The sequence below is a fragment of the Halichondria panicea genome, chromosome 11 (genome assembly GCF_963675165.1).
Source record: "Halichondria panicea chromosome 11, odHalPani1.1, whole genome shotgun sequence".
Classification (NCBI taxonomy): Eukaryota; Metazoa; Porifera; class Demospongiae; order Suberitida; family Halichondriidae; genus Halichondria; species Halichondria panicea.
Genome location: NC_087387.1, coordinates 3,913,026 through 3,931,821, shown reverse-complemented (window position 1 = coordinate 3,931,821; position 18,796 = coordinate 3,913,026). Strand labels below are relative to the sequence as shown.

Below are 18,796 nucleotides of genomic sequence, written 5' to 3'. Positions count from 1 at the left end.
TATGCCCGCACATTCTGTATATAATTATGTAGGGATTGACATCACCCCAGGCCATCAGTAGGATTGGCCGAGAAAAACGTGGAAGCTACCAGTGAAAAAGTACATATGAATGACGTTGTAACAGATTGGAGTTATGCTCACGTCTGATTTCTTGCTTCCACGGTTTCCCGGGGCCAATCCTAGCAATATTTTTCACATTGCAAATGTTTTTTTATAGTCGGATAATAGTGCAAAAAATTTCTATTATAAATGAACATGCTGTACTAGATTACAGACGGCCAGTTGAGTTTGCTACTGTCACTTTCTCGTACTCTTCCAGCCACTGCAGTTTCTTCATCACTGTTATGTGTCCCTGGATTTACATAATATAGTAAAGTTATCACATTTTTAGCTAGCTTTAATTAGATCCCATTTGAGTTTATTTAGCAGGGAACTATGAGCTATAGTACGGTACTATAGATTGCTCTGGGGCTACAAACTACAACATTGTACATTGTATTGTGATTTACAAGAAGATACACATGTAATAACATAACAATTATTGTAGCTAGATGCTTTGTCTAGTAATATAATAACAGAACTAGAATGAAAGAGAGAAGATCTATAGTTTCTTTTTTTGGCTTTGTGGAACAGTAGCCCTCATGCGTACCGAGGCATAACAATCATTTTAAAATTCACCCGTTTTTTAGATAATGTGTTTTTACTATTAATAATACAGTTCCGTTCATCTGGCTTAGTAACGCTACATGCGTGCAACAGAAACGCGACGGGACCGAGGGCTACTTAGATCTAGTACCGCGTAGTGGGTATATTTAAATGTTCGTGGTTTTCGCTGACCGCGAATATTGAATCCGTGAAAACCTTTCTAACTAACAGTCATTACGCGAAAGTTTATACCCTCGAAATATACTCGCTATACGGTATATATAGTCCTCTAACTTGCGAGACTTTTACGTAAGAGACTTGCGCTCATTTCTAAAGTTCACACTCGATTGTAAGTTTGACCTTCGTGGGTTACGTACGTAGCATACAATTAACTAAAAAGTGTTGTTATTATTCTATTAGATCTTCATAATGGGCATTGGTGTGGAGTTGTGGAGAGCTCGTATTGGGTTGTTCAATGGTGGAAGAGGAGGGCGGCCACGTAACGCTTCCCTGGCTCACCAGAAGCTACAGTGTGATGTTTCTATCGTAGTCACAATGGTGTTACGGACGCAGTGTAGCACCCTCCAGGCTGACGATACTACCAGCCATCGTGATAAGTGCGTCGTTGAATCAGTACTAAATAATGCAACAGACAAAGCTCCTCCCAGTAACTGTCATGAAGATGTGGTTCCTGAAAAGAAAAATGACTCAGTGACATTCACTACTAACCATATCCGCAATCATTCCTCAAGTATTTGTATTGGCCTCACCCTGATCTTAATAGGGCTTGTCTTCGTCTCTCTTCTCCTGTTATTGGCCGGAGATGTAGAGCTAAACCCTGGACCTGGACTGGGTATGTGCTTCATGATGTTATGTATTTCACTATCATATCATTTTAATATAGATACTGTTCTGACTATCTCTGACATACTTGAGGTGTATGAGAAGATGAGGAGTGCTAGTTCGAACTGGTTCAACCTGGGACTTGTATTGAAGCTGAGCTATAACGACTTAACCAACTTTCGTGAGACATACCGTGGTGACAATGATGTGTGTTTGCGTGAGGCCCTAGCTCGTCGACTGCAGTCAGGTGATCCTCTAACTTGGGGAGGTATGTGTACTGCTCTCAGGAACTCTATAGTGGCAAGAAATGATGTAGCTGAAGCAATAGAGGAATCTTATCAAAGTAAGTTGATGAACAGTAGTTAATCTGCATACTATTATAGATATAATTATATTTGTATCGCATGTTTATACAGGTCTGGAGAGAGTCTCAGAAAGACTTGAGGTAAATTAATTCACTGTATATAGTTACAGCAGATTATATAATTATTGTCAAGCAATCTTGCGATCAGTGTGCATTGTATGTAACCATGCTATAGAAATTGTATGTACTTCACACAATTTTAATCCCTATACTCCACATGCACATACAGAGAGCTCAAGACAGCACTACAGAAACTGAGTCATTGGATGGTGATTATATATATATGGCCATAAGAAGGGTGCATGTATGCATGGTGGTTGATTTGATTTCAACAATAATTATAGTAATTATTTCGAGGGTATACATGTATACCGCAAACATTTAACACACAAATTTAATATCGCATGCATGCATGCAAAAAGCTGCTGTTCACGAATATCTTCTAACGGTATGTACGCGAAATTTTTTACACCCTCAAAATATACCCGCTATGTGTAAGATGTTATAGTCATGTGTTACTGTACAGTTAAAATACGCATTATTATTGTGGGTTGTGTATAATAATTATGATTGTTTAGTCTAGCATGTAATATAATTATATAATTATTCACTCTTATTCTGTATGCAGGTGCAATCAGTGAAGTAGTCTCTATATCTCTAAGTACGGGAGAGTTAGAAGTAGATTCGATGGAAATGGAAACGCTATTCAACAAACTTGTGTCACAGCTGTGCCAGTCACTTGAAGTTCGAAGAATTGATAAGGACTCTTTGGTTGCTTGCCTGGTGGGGTTTAACTCTCTAAAGAAGGTTTTTGGCAAAACAAATCATTGTGTTTTCAGGAATCAAAGAGAGAAACTTGGGAAATGTTCAACTTCTGCAAGAGTTTGGCAAATTATTGCTGACTATTTCTCCTTCTTTGACTATGAAATGGTTGATCAGATTACAGACATTTTAGGGACAGCCGAGGACAAAGAGAAGATGAAACTCTACAAAGCCAATTTTGTGGAGTATGCTAAACGACGAGTACGTCCAGTAACTGAAAATATTAGTTCAGATTCCAGAGAAGATGCCGTCACTATGATTGTAAAACTTGATTCTACGTACGACGATTGTGAACTGAATCGACTAAAGCTATTCAAACGGAATCTATGCTCCATCTTAAATTTGAATGAGTCTAACTTAAAACTTGGTAAAATCAGTAAAGGTTGTATCGAGCTAACATTTCTGTTGCCCTCTTTCATAACAAGTGACATCTTTCCACTGTCAACTGATCAAGAACATGCTCTGCATAGTCAGGGGGTCTTACAGCTACACTGTGGAGATGTTCATTATCAAGCTGAGGTACGTACATGTATTTATTGTAAATTTATATTATGATCCTTTTTTAAATTATGTTTATATAGCTGCTGATGTTTTTTAATGTTATAGTATCTATACTTATGTCTCATTCTCCCTTTTATAGTGTCGATCGGATAAAGGTGATAACATATCCAGGTCCAGTTTAGGTGAGATAATTTATACTTGCGTCATGGTATTGTTGATGGGATTTTAAGAGATATAATTACATATACGTATAGTAAAATTACCATGATTTAAAAATATGATGGTTTGTGTTACGAGATTATGCTATAATTATTAGTCCATCAGCACGATACAGCATGCATGTACGAACAAGAAACTGTAGGGCCAGTATACATATATATACAGGCCCTATAGCAACACAACCAGCATCTATAATTATGTAGTATAATTAATTTTGATGTTTAACAATGTGTTCACAATCCACCTACCATTGTTGCAACAAAATACTCATGTGCTCGCGTTTTAGATAAAATTATGTGCATTGGAATTCGCCCCAAAAAGGCGAATTCGTATACCTTAAGGTGACATAATAATTATTTTCACAGGTATAGATTTGTTTGCGCTTTCACTGTTTAGCTGGTAATAAAATTAAATTCTGCTCAAGTTGTGAAATTAATGTTATTCATAGCGTATCTATGTACTCGAAAGTGTGATTCATTGCATTTTCTAATTATCTGCGAGTACACATTTTGCGATTTAACTCTCATTCGCAGAAATAGCTGAAATTAATACTGGCGAAACGCCCAAATACATCTTCCCAAGGCCTATTTTTATGCCTCGAGGTATGCAGTATAGTGTGTTTGTGTGTGTATCTACATGTACCGTAAGGTGACATATTTTCACAGGTAGATTTGTTTGCGTTTTTACAGTTTTGTACATTTTGCGGTATAATTTTTTGCGAAATGTCGATCTGGATACATTAAACAAGAGGGCGGCCAATTATATGCGAGTACTAATTTTTGCGATTTTACTCTCATTCGCAGAAGGTATGTAGACTGCTACAACATGCTCAAGAATCAATGAAGTGCAAATAAGAGTTTCTATAGTTATACCACACTTACGTCACGACTAATTATTGGTCTCATTGGTCAACGACTGTAGGATATATAGAATATTATACCACACTTATGTCACCACAAATTGATCTCATTGGTCAACAGCTGTAGGATATATAGAATATTAGCATACAGCCCCAGGCATGCACAGTTTTTCAAGTTGTTTTTTAGTTTTTTCATTTGTTCAAGAAAGTAAGCAAAGAGAAAAGAGCCATGCTTGACGGTACTAAGACTCAAAGTGACGGCAGAAACACGAAAGGTGCTCTCCAACAAGATGGCTAAGCTTCCTTGGGTCCATGGGCGCGGTTTAGATACATTTTATCCAAGAAGAGCTTGCCACTCCAAGTAAGGGACGTCGAATGGTCAACGCTTGGACCAAGGAAACTCTTGAGCATCTGTAGGAGTCAACATGTTGCTCAACTAGCTCTTTGACGGCTGCAAAATCCGGCATAGTCTTGTTCTTTTTTGCAGTCTGCATAGTGATTGAATTGTTGCTAAGGGGAGGTCCTTTTATAGTGCTGCAGTCACGTGGTATAAGTCAGATATGCCACACTTACTTGGAGGATATGCACCCTATATATCCTCCGCTACCGTGGTTATATACCCCTCGGCTCCGCCTCGGAGTAACCACGGTAGCGGAGGATATATGGGTGCATATCCTCCTTAGGTGTGGTATATCCTATACTTAGCATAGAGCCCCAGGCATGCACAGTTTTCAAGTTGTTTTTTAGTTTTTTGAGAGTCTCTGTGGGCTTCTGACTATGTTTTCCTGGATTTTGATTTGTGGCATGGGCGTGGTTCTCGAGATGTGCCTAGTTCGCTTACTTGGAAAGCTTGGAGTGCGTAGCAAATGAACAAAATGTTGCTGCTCTACTTATGCTGCTCTACTTATAGTAGTTGGCTGTGCACAAGAACGCTAGCTATTGGGAGCATGCCGACGTAGCCATTAATTTAATCGTTTTTAACAACCGTATTAGTCGATCATTACCCACTCCTCGAATTTGCATACAGCAAATGCACAAAATAATGTTTATCATGATAATCATAATGTGTGTATAGCTCGGCATAAGCACCTGCGGTGCTTTTATTTGCTTTATTATTTGTGCACCCGCATATGCTCTGCTATCGCTGCCATATACCCTGCTGTGTGTGTGTGTGTAGACTGCTACAGCTGCTCAAGAATCAATGAAGTACAAGTAAGAGTTTATATAGGCTTCTAGTCATGTATTCTTGGGTTCTTACTTGTGGATTTGTAAAATAAAGCTTTGTTCTCGAGTTATGCCTAGTTTTGCTTACTTGGAATGCCATTGCAGCCTTTTCAGAAGAGTCTGTAGCAAAACTTGTTCACCAGGTGTTGCTAGTTATTGGCAGCGCTGCAAGAGTGAGAAAAGAGCTGCAAAGCTCTGCTGACTTGCAGCCATTAATTTTAGACAGGAACTTTTGGCATCGATCGTTTTGAACAACAATCATCTTCGAGTTTGCATGTAAACAATTCATGTGTATAAAAGCGATTGTACTATTGTACTATGGTTGCACCAAAGATCAAAGGCTTCAGTTGAGTTTATACTACTGATACAACCTGTCTGACCACAGCCATGGTATATGGCTGTTATACCCTAGTGTATAACAGCCATATACCGTGGCTTGTGGTCAAACTACATGTACAGCTAGAACTGAATACAGTATCCCACCTTTGCAACAAAATTGACACACTGTTTCAATTAAAACAATGACACACTACTCAATTCAATCAATATTAGCAATATTAGAGCTAGAGAGAATTCAATACAAAACAGACTACTAATGATTTTAGTCAACATAAAAAGAGCCAAGTTCGAGCGATGAATAGTTCCAAAAAGGAGGCAAATTTAGAAGAACTCCGTGAACCGAACGATACTGGTTTGTTTGTGTTGCTTTTTTTCAACTTTCAACATTGGTTGTCACAACCTGCTTATTATGCCTCGAGGCGTAGCCGCACGAGGGATACGGTAAAGCTGACTGTGTGTGTGTGTGTCTGTGTGTCTGTCTGTTCCAGCTGTAACTGCTCAACGGTTGCAATCCGACGAAAGCTAACAGCTTCTATAGGCTTCTAGCCACGTTCTCTTGGATTTTGATTCGTGGATTAGCAAACTAAAGCTTCTTTCTCACCACCCTTTAATTATTCCTATGGATGTAATGCGCATGCGCGCGCGCTCATTCCCCATGTGTGAGACAATAATATCCAAGATCAAGATCCTCCTGGCAGAATCATCTTTGTCTTGAGGGCCTGGTAAGCCACAAAACACTACCATATAACAATATAGATAACAATATTCATGTACACAGGTCTTTTCATCTTAGATATTATATACACTGAACTACAGATCCTGGAAAAATCAATTTTCTTCTTTCTTGAGGTTCTGGTAAGCCACATAGTACAATAAATAATAACAATAATAGATGCATGTAAATAAGTCTTTTCTTCTCAGTGAATTTATATAGATAAGCTATAAAATTCATTATAGAAACTAATAATTATAGCACTCTAATACTTTTCAGCGAAAGCAAAAACATGGCGAGAGGCATTAGCACAGCGCCAGCTTGAACACTAGTTACATTGCTGCATGGGACCAGGAGCAGTAAGAAGGGTCAAGTGTTTCTCAGACTAAAGAGACTGTACTGCACTGGGCCAGTACAGTAGGCTTGTGGAATGATATTTTCGGGTACATTTGCACTCTTTGTAGACAAGTAGCACCAGTGTACTTTCCTGAAGTGCCGATGCAGAAACACAGCCTTCACAATTGCTTGCTTGAATCATAGACGCTTGCTTGAATCAGCCATCGCTGTTTAAAAAGATAGCAAATTCATTGCATAGCTATAGCAACAGTGACGTCAAAGAGTAGTTATAAGCATATTCATTAAAGAAGCATGATAGGAAGTAGCCTCGATCCCAGGCCGCACTTCCCATTAGGGAAGTGGGCCTGGTATCGACTGCTTGCGCATGCGCTAATATCCCCCCCTGGGGGCTTTGGATAAAATTGTTTATGCTCAGTAAAACTATAACATCACAACGAAAGGAAGTGGATTGAAGGAAGTAGATAGAAAGTTCGATTGAAGGTTTCTAGCCCATCGGATAGCATTCTCTGATAGCTACCCTTAGCCTGCTATGTTAACAAAAGACTCACAGCCTGCAACAGTGTGGATGACGATCGTCTGAAAGGAGTGACGGCTGATAAGAGCCTATATGGACAGGCCACGCCCATTTAACACTAACTTTGGTGAAAGTCTACTATACTACTGCTACTGATTCTATCAGAAGAAAATAGCAGTACAACAAACCTACACAGCTCTGTCTCTAGCTAGCTAGCTATATAGCTCTGTATGACTTTTAGGATATTTTCTCTGATGTATCCAGTATTATAGGAATATTTACGGGGAAAAAAATCCAATAATTTGACGCATGCGCAAGCAGTCGATAGCAGGCCTTCTTTCAAAGGCCGGTGAAGGAGGCTAGACAGGAAGTAGCTAAACATAGTACAAGCCAGTTAAACTATGGCCTCGAGTGGTATATTTGCTTTACTCGAGTAATCAGATAAACCAACTCGGCTGCGCCTCGTAGTTTATTACTCTCGCGTGTAAATCAAATATACCATTTGAGGCCATTGTTTAACTATAACTTAGTAGCTTCATGTTATGTAGCTTTGGCATCTCCACCGAGGCATCAGCACTTTCATTAGGTTTTTGCGTGGCCTATGCCGTGTGTGTGCCCTGCTACCAAATATGCCCTGCTTGTGTGCTCTATGCCATAATCTGTAATATATACTGCCCTGCTCTGCCCCTTGCCTGGTGCCTATATGGCTTATAATATACTTGTTAAGGACTATGGCCGGTAATGGTCATGTCTATTCTAAGTTTCTGTTCATTATGTATTGCTCATGTGATATGATCTATAGCACATGGTACTTTGTATCAGTAAAAAGTGAAGTGAAATTATCTTAACTAATCCAAGAGTAGCTCCTACATTTTGGTCCTTCGAGCCGGATATCTAAGCCCTATTGATCTTCTCTCGTGATTGATCTTCTCTCGTGGCTACTCTGTGAACAACAATACTCGTGAACCTCTACCACTCGTGGACATCTACTACCGTGGACATTTATTGTGTATGGTATTCTTAGTGTGTGCATCTACTGTATCTCATATTGTACACATCTACTGTGGGCATCTATTGTGTATGGAACTGTTTGTGTGTATCTCAATTGTTGATATTGTACACATCTACCGTGGACATCTATTGTATACGGTATAACTAAGTTGTTTGCGTACTCGTTTGCGTTCATATGATCATTCGTTTTCGTTCTCGTTTTGCTTGCTAATCTCGCTCTTGTTTTGCTTGCTCGTTCGTATAATTGTTTGTTCGTTTCGCTTGCTCGTTTGTTCGTTTCGCTTGCTCGTTCGTACTCATTTGTTCTTTGTTCGCATAATTTCGTAATTTCGTTTGTTCATTCGTTCTCGCTCGCTCGTATACTGCATATTGTTATTGATTTGAACGTTGTCTGAATTGAATTGCGCCCGAAGCAAATTCGCCTGTCGATATGGATGATATTGATCCTCGTGAAATTACAAAACTGAAAAGAAGGAGAGGTGTCGTACGTGCCTCTATAACTAGAATTCGAACTAAAACTCGAGAATTAGAAGGAACTGAATCTCCAAACCAGGGAGATGCTGCTAAACACATTGCAGAAAAACTAGACTCTCTAGATACAGACTTCAGACGTCTCCATCTTGAGCTAGTAGATCTCTTAGACGATGATGAACTCTTGTCAAATGAACAAGACATTTTAGATGAAGTTGATGACAACATCATCGATTTGAAGATGCGTTTACTGCCTATAATGAAATTGACTACCAACTTGAAAAGTGAACGTGGACTGGTATCCCGGAAACTTGCCCACTTCCATGGAGCCTTGCGCTCAATTGATGAAGCTATCTCCAGCTTAGACTCACCTGATAAGCATGTACTAATACAGCATAAGGAGCAATTGATTGACACAAAGAGAAATCTTCGTGGTATTCATGACAATCTAATGGCATTAGATCTAGCAGAAGAAGATGAGCTCCTTAGAATGCACTCAGATCTAGAAAGACTGCATTTTGATTGTTCCGTTAAACTGAAGATGCTAGTTAGCGAATCTGTATCTGATATTGATAGTACAGAAAGCAAAGGCATACGTCTCCCTAAACTAGATGTCCCAGTTTTCGATGGAAATATTCTAAACTGGCGTAGATTTTGGGAAAAGTTTTCCGTGTCAATTCACGAACGTTCTAGCTTGGCGGACTCTGAAAAGCTGGTTTACCTACAGCATGCTCTTAAGGATGGTTCGGCAAAGGGTGTGATTGAAGGATTGTCCCAATCGGGGGAGAATTATGCAGAAGCAGTCGACTGCCTGCGATCTCGATACAATAGACCACGCCTCATACACCAAACTCATGTAAAAATGATCTTTGAAGCTCCTGCTCTCAAAGAGGGTACAGGCAAGGAATTGCGTAAACTTCATGACACTGTTTAAAAACACCTTCGTGCACTAAAGTCAATGGAGTACGAATCCTCTGGTGCATTCATTACTTCCGTACTTGAATTAAAACTAGATGTAAACACTATGTTTGAGTGGCAACGACATAGTCAGTCAATGGAAGGCGTACCACAATACCAAGAACTGTTAGATTTTATCGATCTTCGAGCACAAGCTTCAGAAACTTATATTAAGAAACCAACACGACCTGATCACAAGCGTCCTGCTAGTTCATTGAAACCCATCACTTCCTTTGCTGCTCAACACGCTTCAACTCAAACCTGTATTGCTTGTAAAGTTGAAAAACATCCCTTATATGTTTGCCCGAAATTCAAATCTATAAATCATGAAGAAAAGCTCTCTCTTTTGAAAGAACATAAGATTTGTATGAACTGTCTAACCCGTGGTCATTTCATAAAACAATGCAAATCGCTACACAGATGTAGAAAGTGTCAAAGCCCACATCACACGTTACTACATTTAGAGAATACAAAGGGAAATGAACCGACAAGCGAGACTTCAAACGTTGCCATACCCCTGAAATGCAAGACACTTCTAATGACTTGCCGAATCCTAGTTTCTGCACCTGATGGCACTTCTGTAGAAGCCAGACCTCTTCTGGACAATGGTTCGTCGGCATCCTTTGTGTCAGAACGACTCGCTCAAAGTCTTCGTCTTCCAAGAGTTAATCAAGCCATCACGGTGTCTGGTATTGTTGGGCTGAAGCACAAGGTCTCTGCTCAATCCGTTGCTAGTTTCCAAATCTCTCCTACTAGATCGTCTGAGAAAACTTTCGGTATAAGTGCCATTGTTGTACCTAAGGTAACATGTGACTTACCTCTCTCTCCTGTTCCATTTGACCTAAATTGGGACCATCTCTCTGATCTGCCCTTAGCTGACCCTGGTTCGGCGTCCCTGGGAGAATCGACATCCTACTGGGTGTAGAGATCTTCACTGAAGCACTTCTCCAGGGCCGGCGGACAGGACCCCACGGCTCTCCTGTCGCCTTTGAAACCGTATTTGGTTGGGTCCTTAGTGGAAAGAGTGGTAGTTCTTGTACTGAAACGCAAGTCACTACCTTCCATGCAGCCACCGAATCTGGAGATGATCTTCTTCGCAAGTTTTGGCAGGTCGAAGAACCACCAAAAAAAGATTCCCTCCTTTCTCAAGAAGAATGCGTTGTACAACGGCATTTTGAGGAAAATCATTATCGAAACGAGGAAGGACGATTTGTTGTTCCTTTACCGAAAGACCCACACTGCAAGATAATTGGAGAATCTCGCACTCAAGCCATAAGGTGTTTCCTTTCTCTGGAGAAATCCTTGAAATCCAAGAATGAGTTCGAGGTTTTCGAAGCTGTTACGAGAGAATACGTTGATCTTAGAGCATGCAGAACTTGTGCCCCCTGATGACCTTGATAAACCTAAACATCAGGTTTTCTATTTACCTATGCATGCAGTATACAAAGAGTCTACCACCACAAAGGTTCGAGCAGTTTTCGACGCGTCAGCGATATCATCAACTGGTGTCTCTCTGAACGATACCCTATTGGTAGGGCCAACTATACACCCTCCATTGATCGATGTTATTCTCAGGTTTCGACTCCATCGAGTTGGACTTACAGCTGATATAAGCAAGATGTATCGAGCCATTGAGCTCACAAAGAACGACAGAGATCTCCACCGTTTTGTATGGAGGTCTTCACAAGGCGATATGCTTAAAGACTATCGAATGACAAGAATCACCTTCGGTGTGTCGGCGTCCTCATTTGCTGCAAACATGTCTGTGAAACAGAATGCAATAGACTATGCTCACGACTACCCTATAGCAACAAAGGCTGTAGAGGAGTCATTTTATGTTGATGATGCGCTGACTGGTGCTGACAGCATAGAAGAAGCAATCTGCTTGCAAAAGCAACTCCAAGATCTTCTTTCTTGTGGAAAATTCTTGCTACGCAAATGGAATTGTAGTGATCCCGCTGTGCTTGATACTATTCCGTTTGAACTCAGAGACAAACACGAAGTACAAAGCATCACCAATTCACAGGGAAAAACAAAGACTACTCAGTCTGATCAATTCAATTTAACCATCGCTGACTTACCTTCACTGGAGAGTGTAACCAAACGGGCACTTGCGTCTGATTTAGCTAAAACATTAGATGTTTTGGGATGGTTTGCCCCTACCACGATCCAAGCAAAGGTTCTTCTCCAACGCCTTTGGGAAAGAAAAGTTGATTGGGATGATCTGGTCCCTGATGATGTAAAGCAAGCTTGGCTACAGTGGAGACGAGAGCTCCCTCTCCTCTCAAGCAAGTCAATTGATCGTTACTACTATCCCAAGGATACCCAGACCAAATCGATTCAGATTCATGGGTTTTGCGATGCTTCAGAAATTGCCTACGCAGGGGTTGTATATATTCGTATGACTGATACCCAAGACAACACTCACGTGTCCCTGGTCATGGCAAAGACTAAAGTGGCACCTATAAAGAGACAAACCATTCCCCGCCTAGAGTTGTGTGGAGCTCACTTGTTGGCAAAACTACTACGTCATGTTAAAGAGATCTTCAATGTTCCAATGCACGATACTTTTGCATGGACAGACAGTACAATTGTACTCTGTTGGTTGAATGGTAATCCCAGACGTTTTAAAACATTTGTCGGTAATAGAATATCATTCATCATGGATCAAATATCTCCAGACCGATGGAGCCATTTCAGCAGTTCTGATAATCCTGCTGATTGTGCGTCCCGAGGACTTTTTCCTTCCGAGTTGCTAGAATACAAATTGTGGTGGAACGGACCAAGTTGGCTACTTTCTCATCCTGGGCAATGGCCAAATCAATTCAAAATCTCGTCAGAACAATTTCCTGAAGAAGAACGGGAAATTTGTCTCGCTCTCACAGTTCAATCCACAGCTCCTCTTATTCCTCTTGATCAATACTCAACGTTTACACGCCTTAAACGAGTTACAGCATGGATTTTTCGCTTTTGAACAATTGTCGGAAATCTAATCTTGACAAGGATTCAATTGTGTACAGTCTCATGATCCCGGAGCTTGTGTCAGCTGAGAATTATTGGATCTGTCTGTCTCAGCTAATCAGTTTCCCGGAAGAAGTACAGATGCTGAAGCTCAATCTTGAGATCCACAAAAGTGGTTGTTTAGCCTTGTTTCATCCTTTTTTGGACACGATGGGCGTACTACGGATTGGTGGACGTACTGGAAACTCCAAGATATCATATATCAATCTCCATCCGATCATACTAAATGGCAATCATGTGCTAACAAGACTCATCATACGTGCTGAGCACTTACGTCTACTACATGCCGGACCAACCTTACTAACTGCAGAGTTGTGTCGTCGTTTTTACATTATCTCATGCCGTAAGACTGTGAGATCAATTACTCGACAGTGCTTGGTGTGTCGAAAGGATTCAATCAAGCCACAACCACAGAAAATGGGTCAACTTCCCATGGAACGTGTAACACCTGATTCTATATTCGAAAATGTCGGAGTTGACTATGCAGGCCCCTTGTACGTTAAGTACGGTTCTGTCCGTAAACCCATCGTTCTCAAATCTTATGTGTGTGTTTTTGTATCTTTATCTGTAAAGGCCGTACACTTGGAGCTTGTTTCCGATTTAACTACGGAAGCCTTTATTGCTGCTCTCCGGCGTTTCATGGCACGCCGTGGCCATCCATCCATGATATGGAGTGATAATGGTACCAACTTTCGTGGGGCTAATCGAGAGCTCAGAGAATTCTTAAAGAACAACGCACCCAAGGTCAAATATCCGAGTTTTGTTTTTCCAAACAGATCGTGTGGAAGTTCATCCCTGAACGTTCCCCTCATTTTGGCGGATTATGGGAGGTAGCTGTTAAAAGCTTTAAGCTTCATCTCAAAAGAGTTGCAAGTAATGTCAAGCTCACCTTTGAGGAGATGACCACACTATTGGCACAGATTGAAGCTTGCTTAAACAGTCGGCCTTTAACTCCACTTACTTCAGACCCTGATGGAATAGAGATCCTTACTCCAGGGCACTTCCTAATCGGTCACCCATTGATGGCTTTACCTGACCCTGCCTTTTCATATCGTCCCATTTCATTACTACGACGCTGGCATTTATGCCAACAAATGGTTCGTCACTTCTGGCAGAGGTGGTCAAGTGAGTATCTGTCCACTCTAAACAAGTACACAAAGTGGTGCCACCCCACTCGAAATGTTTCAGTCGGTGATTTAGTTATATTGCGAGAAGACAATATTATCCCTGGAAAATGGCCTATGGCACGTGTTGTACAAGTGTACCCTGGAAAGGACGGTTTAGTTCGTGTCGTCACTGTCAAGACTGCTCAAGGCACTTACAAACGACCAATTACGAAAATCGCTGTATTATTGCCGATCGAGAACTAAACGATCGTATTGAACTAACTGTGCTAGTGAACAATTATTTAATATTATTACTATAGAGTTAAGACCGTCCGGTCTTGGCCGGCGGTATGTTAAGGACTATGGCCGGTAATGGTCATATCTATTCTAAGTTTCTGTTCATTATGTATTGCTCATGTGATATGATCTATAGCACATGGTACTTTGTATCAGTAAAAAGTGAAGTGAAATTAACTTAACTAATCCAAGAGTAGCTCCTACAATACTGCTCTGCTCTGCAATATACTGCCCTCTCTGCTCCCTGCCCAATGCCATACAATAATACTGCTCAGCCCACTATAGTATACTGCTCTGCTCTGCTCTGCCCTGCCCGGTGCCCTTACGGCTTATATTAAACTGCCCTGCCCTGCTTATACTATACTGGTTACACTGTACTGCCCCGCCCTGCTCTTATACTCCGTTAACACAATTAATTTGCGAGCCCTACTCACTCTCGCCGACGCCCACACGCCGCCCACAGGTACCTTTGCACGGTCTATGCTATAATTTTATGTTATGCCATGCTTTTGTCTAATGCCCTTATGCTTTAGTCTCATGGATCAGCCCCTCCTAAGAAGGGGGTCTGAGCACTCTTGTCTTGAGGTCGTTTCACAATGGAATGTGCCAGACCAATGGAATGTAATCAATTCCTGACCTTACGCCCGCAACAAAACTACATCAAGAGTGCGCAGACGGTCCTTCAGGTCCGGTTGATCCATGAGACTACCATTTGACATGCCCTAATTATTAGTCCACTGTAATTTACATCTGCTACTGCTGTGGCATAATTTGCCCACGCCAAGTGCTAAATATCCCGAATAGACACTGAAAGATTCGATTGAGTGCACAACAGGCCCACGCTTTCACATTTGTTATTTTGCTGCGGGTAGTGAGTAATGTCATGCAGCCTATTAGGTGTCGAAAATGCACCATTCAGGTTTCTGTGATTTTACTTGGCTTGGCTTAGTACCTGCATTACTCGTACTCAAAAGTTACATGTACGACACATGCATCAACCCCGTGCTCATTCCCCACGCTGCCTACACGCCTTTTCAATTGTCGAGTACGATATAGGAAGCGCATAATCCACACCACGCTGCCGCCGCAGGTATATGGCACTAATCAAATTAGCGTGCGAGTTCGTAATTTTCGTATTGCAGTATCTAGAATACATACAATACCGCGCAACCCTCACAAACGCATCTTTCTCACATGCCATATCTTAAGCAAATTTTATGGCACACTGGCCAATACTATATTGCCCATGGCCACACTTATTTTGGATCAAACATTCTGCTCGGCCAACAAACACCTCCCTCCTGCATGGCACACCTAAAAGAACAGCATAAAAGTCTAGAGCCGTCAGCTGTTAGGAAACGAATTTTACCACAGGCTTGGCAATCCGCAATACCGACACACACAATATAGTGAGGCCCATCTCGAGTGTGGACGACCTATGGCAGTAGTCGTCAACTCTTGATATTCTCACTAGCCATAATAGCGCTTATACTCAGCTGCTGCGATAACCTATACTACAGTACCTCGTGCCTTCGAGGCAAGCCACCGGGACATTTTTGCCGCAGAATTATCTGGCACCTTCGTGGGGTCAGTACGAATTATATTGGTTTCTTGGTTACTAGATAGAGTTGGGTGGTCATTATTCGTGGTTTGATGTTGCTGGTGGACCAACATAGGGCCCGTAACGTCAGACGATGAAAAAGCATATTTGCCAGTAACTCTTACGTATAAACTAGGACTAATCCTTTCCTTTATAGACACTTAGCTAGTAGAGAAGGCCGGCCCTCTCTGAATCTTGCCCACTATAAATCTATCTCATGCACAGCTTGTTTCAAGTGAAATCTACTGTTTAAAAGGAAGTTTGAACTTTATTTATAAATTACAGCACAACCTCGACCCGTTTCTAATCCCTGCCTATCTCGTGATCTCCACACTGGACATCCCCTGCTTGGACCAAAATCTCTGCCATGCCTTTCTTCCTAGGATCTGGTACTGCCCAATCCCACACAGACACAAACGTTCTCGTAAAAAAATATATAATTAATTAACGCCGCTGACTTGGCTCACATTATGCTCTGAGCGGCTATACAGCTAAACATATCTGTAGCCAATCCACTCTGACATGGAGTCACACGGTGAGCACACATTGCCCTGTACTTGCGCTATAGGATCAACACGGTCGAGGAAAAAGACAAGAAGACGGCTTCAAAACAACGAAAAAATAGAAACTTAGTAGAGCTTGTGAAAACGCTTCTTGAAGATACTGGAAAGAACAGACAAGTAAAAAGAAACTAGAACTGACTGCAACACTACAAAAAGAAGAATGAAGCTCTGTGGTGGAGTGGAGGGGGGTATATATAGAGCAGACTGGACCGGCATGGAACCTTAAAAACTCAATAGAAAGTGTCAAGCGATTGCTAAAGTGTTTTTGATGCTTCCTGGCCCCCCTGCCCATGCCCAACTGGAAAAAGCAATACAAAGCAACAGTGGACATGCATGGAAAGAATGGATAGTGATCTGACTGAACAAACTATTGCATTGTGTGTTTTTATGCCTCGAGGCGTAGCCGCACGAGGGATACTGTAAAGCTGACTGTGTGTGTGTGTGTGTGTGTGTGTGTGTGTGTCTGTTCCAGCTGTAACTGCTCAACGGTTGCAATGCGAAGAAAACTAACAGGCTTCTAGCCACGTTCTCTTGGATTTTGATTAGTGGATTAGCAAACTAAAGCTTCTTTCTCGAGTTATGGCTAGTTTGACTCACATTGAAGGCTGTTGCAGTCTCTTTAGAATCTTTCATAGCATCATCTGTCCGCACAAACTTTCTATTCAACATATGAGTTAGCCTTGCACTAAAGCGCTAGCTTTTTGTTAGTTACAAGACTCAGAAAATACCTGTAGCTAGCTAGCAGTAGCCATTTGTGAAATTGATCTCTTTGGACACACTTATTCCTGTGGATGTACTACTGTTTTTAGCCAATCACAGATGATGTAATGTAGTCTATAAGTATAGGATAGACTGCACCTAAGAGTATAGAATATGCGTCTATATATGTAACCTCCGCGGTTGCGGTTAGCCCGAGGCGCAAAGCCGAGGGAATCTAACCGTAACCAAGGTGGTTACTAAGACGCATATTCTACGAGTGGGTGTGGTCTATCTAACTTGGACTTCATTGCGCATGCGCGAGGCGTGGTTATAAAAATCCAGGTTTGGTTCGTAGCAAAAGAAATTGAATTTATGCGAGCTGGACGAGCTGGAGAGCTGTGAGAGACACCAGTTGACAGAAAAAAACAAGAAGACGGCTTCAAAACAACGAAAAACTACAGTAAAACTTAGTACAGCTTGTGAAACGCTTGTTGAAGATACTGGAAAGAACAGACAAGTAAAAAGAACCTAGAACTGACTGCAACACTACAAGAAGAAGAATGAGCTCTGTGGTGGAGTGGAGGGGGGAGCAGACTGGACCGGCATGGAACCTTAAAAAACTCAATAGAAAGTGTCAAGCGATTGCTGAAGTGTTTTCGATGCTTCCTGGCCCCCCTTCCCATGCCCAACTAGAAAAAGCAGTGCATAGCAACAGTGGACATGGAAAGAATGGATATTGACTGAACAAACTATTGCATTCTGTGTTTTTTATAATGTTTTTGTCATCTTCTTGTCACTTTTACTAAAAATTTCATTCCAACTTTTGAGAACTTCCTGCAAATTATTTGTCACTTCCTGTAGAATATGCGCCCATTTCCTGTAGAATATGTGTCCACTTCCTGTAGAATAGGCGCCCATTTCCTGTAGAACATGCGTCCACTTCCTGTAGAATAAGTACCTTGTAGATTATGCTTCCATGTAGTCTAATGTTTTTAGCCAATCAGATCAATTCAGAGGATGTAATGTAGTCTAAATGTTGTTTGTACGTGTATATATAGTTAGCAAGGATAGCATATGTTTCTCGTAGTACTGAGATTAATGGTTTTTGGTTAGCATTGTAATTATGTAGCGGACAAATTTCTATAATATTAAGTGCACTATTGTATCACTGTATTTCTGGTCACTCAGATTCTGATGAAGGATTGGCCAGTACTCTTCATTCTGAGTACATATCTGTTGCTACTGATTACTTAGAGACGTTCCAAATGCACCGTTTCTTAGAGGGCCCGACAGTCAACAAAAAAGGAGAAGGTTCTAATTCTGACTCTGACTCTGGTATTGTGAGAAGCAAGAGAGGAGCTCGGTCTATTAAATCATATCTTACTGAGGTAATTGTATATGGGGACTCGAGACTATATAAGCGCTGATGCTGCCTCGGTGGATGTGTCAAAGCTACATAACATAAAGCTCTAGCTATTGCTAATTAATTTTTACTGCATGCACAGGAAATCATTGACCATGATTGGTGCTGCCAAAAGTCAAAATGCATCAGCAGAGCCTTCCAGCTCTCTTCTCACTCCTCTTGCAGCTACCAATAGCTAGCGTTCTAGTGCAGAGCTAACTACTAAGTAGAGTAGCAACACTCCAATTACAAGTTTTGCTTCTGAAAAGT

General features: G+C 41.2%; 4 protein-coding genes across 6 annotated transcripts in view; 3 read left to right on the top strand and 1 right to left on the bottom strand.

Moving 5' to 3' along the window:
- LOC135344344 (dynein beta chain, ciliary-like) overlaps positions 1 to 18,796 on the bottom strand; it is a 159,880-nt gene that overhangs the window by 19,830 nt on the left and 121,254 nt on the right. The window lies entirely within an intron of this gene.
- The window catches only part of LOC135344350 (ankyrin-1-like), an 86,828-nt gene that overhangs the window by 4,036 nt on the left and 63,996 nt on the right, over positions 1 to 18,796 (top strand). The window contains exons 2-8 of the mRNA XM_064541558.1: positions 1,066 to 1,498; positions 1,550 to 1,831; positions 1,905 to 1,933; positions 2,082 to 2,121; positions 2,481 to 3,193; positions 3,315 to 3,357; positions 18,313 to 18,512. Coding sequence (XP_064397628.1) covers positions 1,075 to 1,498; positions 1,550 to 1,831; positions 1,905 to 1,933; positions 2,082 to 2,121; positions 2,481 to 3,193; positions 3,315 to 3,357; positions 18,313 to 18,512 — 1,731 coding nt within the window. The 5' untranslated portion in view covers positions 1,066 to 1,074. The remainder of the gene's footprint in view (positions 1 to 1,065; positions 1,499 to 1,549; positions 1,832 to 1,904; positions 1,934 to 2,081; positions 2,122 to 2,480; positions 3,194 to 3,314; positions 3,358 to 18,312; positions 18,513 to 18,796) is intronic.
- Positions 8,841 to 9,815, top strand: LOC135344358 (uncharacterized). Its single transcript, XM_064541562.1, has one exon. The coding sequence runs from the start codon at positions 8,841 to 8,843 to the stop codon at positions 9,813 to 9,815; it is 975 nt and encodes a 324-aa protein (XP_064397632.1).
- On the top strand, positions 11,154 to 12,812 carry LOC135344354 (uncharacterized). Its single transcript, XM_064541560.1, has one exon. The coding sequence runs from the start codon at positions 11,154 to 11,156 to the stop codon at positions 12,810 to 12,812; it is 1,659 nt and encodes a 552-aa protein (XP_064397630.1).

What these genes read in the sequence shown, in the direction of transcription:
- LOC135344354 (XM_064541560.1), top strand. Translation starts at nt 11,154, where the DNA reads ATGAGTTCGAGGTTTTCGAAGCTGTTACGAGAGAATACGTTGATCTTA.
- LOC135344358 (XM_064541562.1), top strand. Translation starts at nt 8,841, where the DNA reads ATGGATGATATTGATCCTCGTGAAATTACAAAACTGAAAAGAAGGAGA.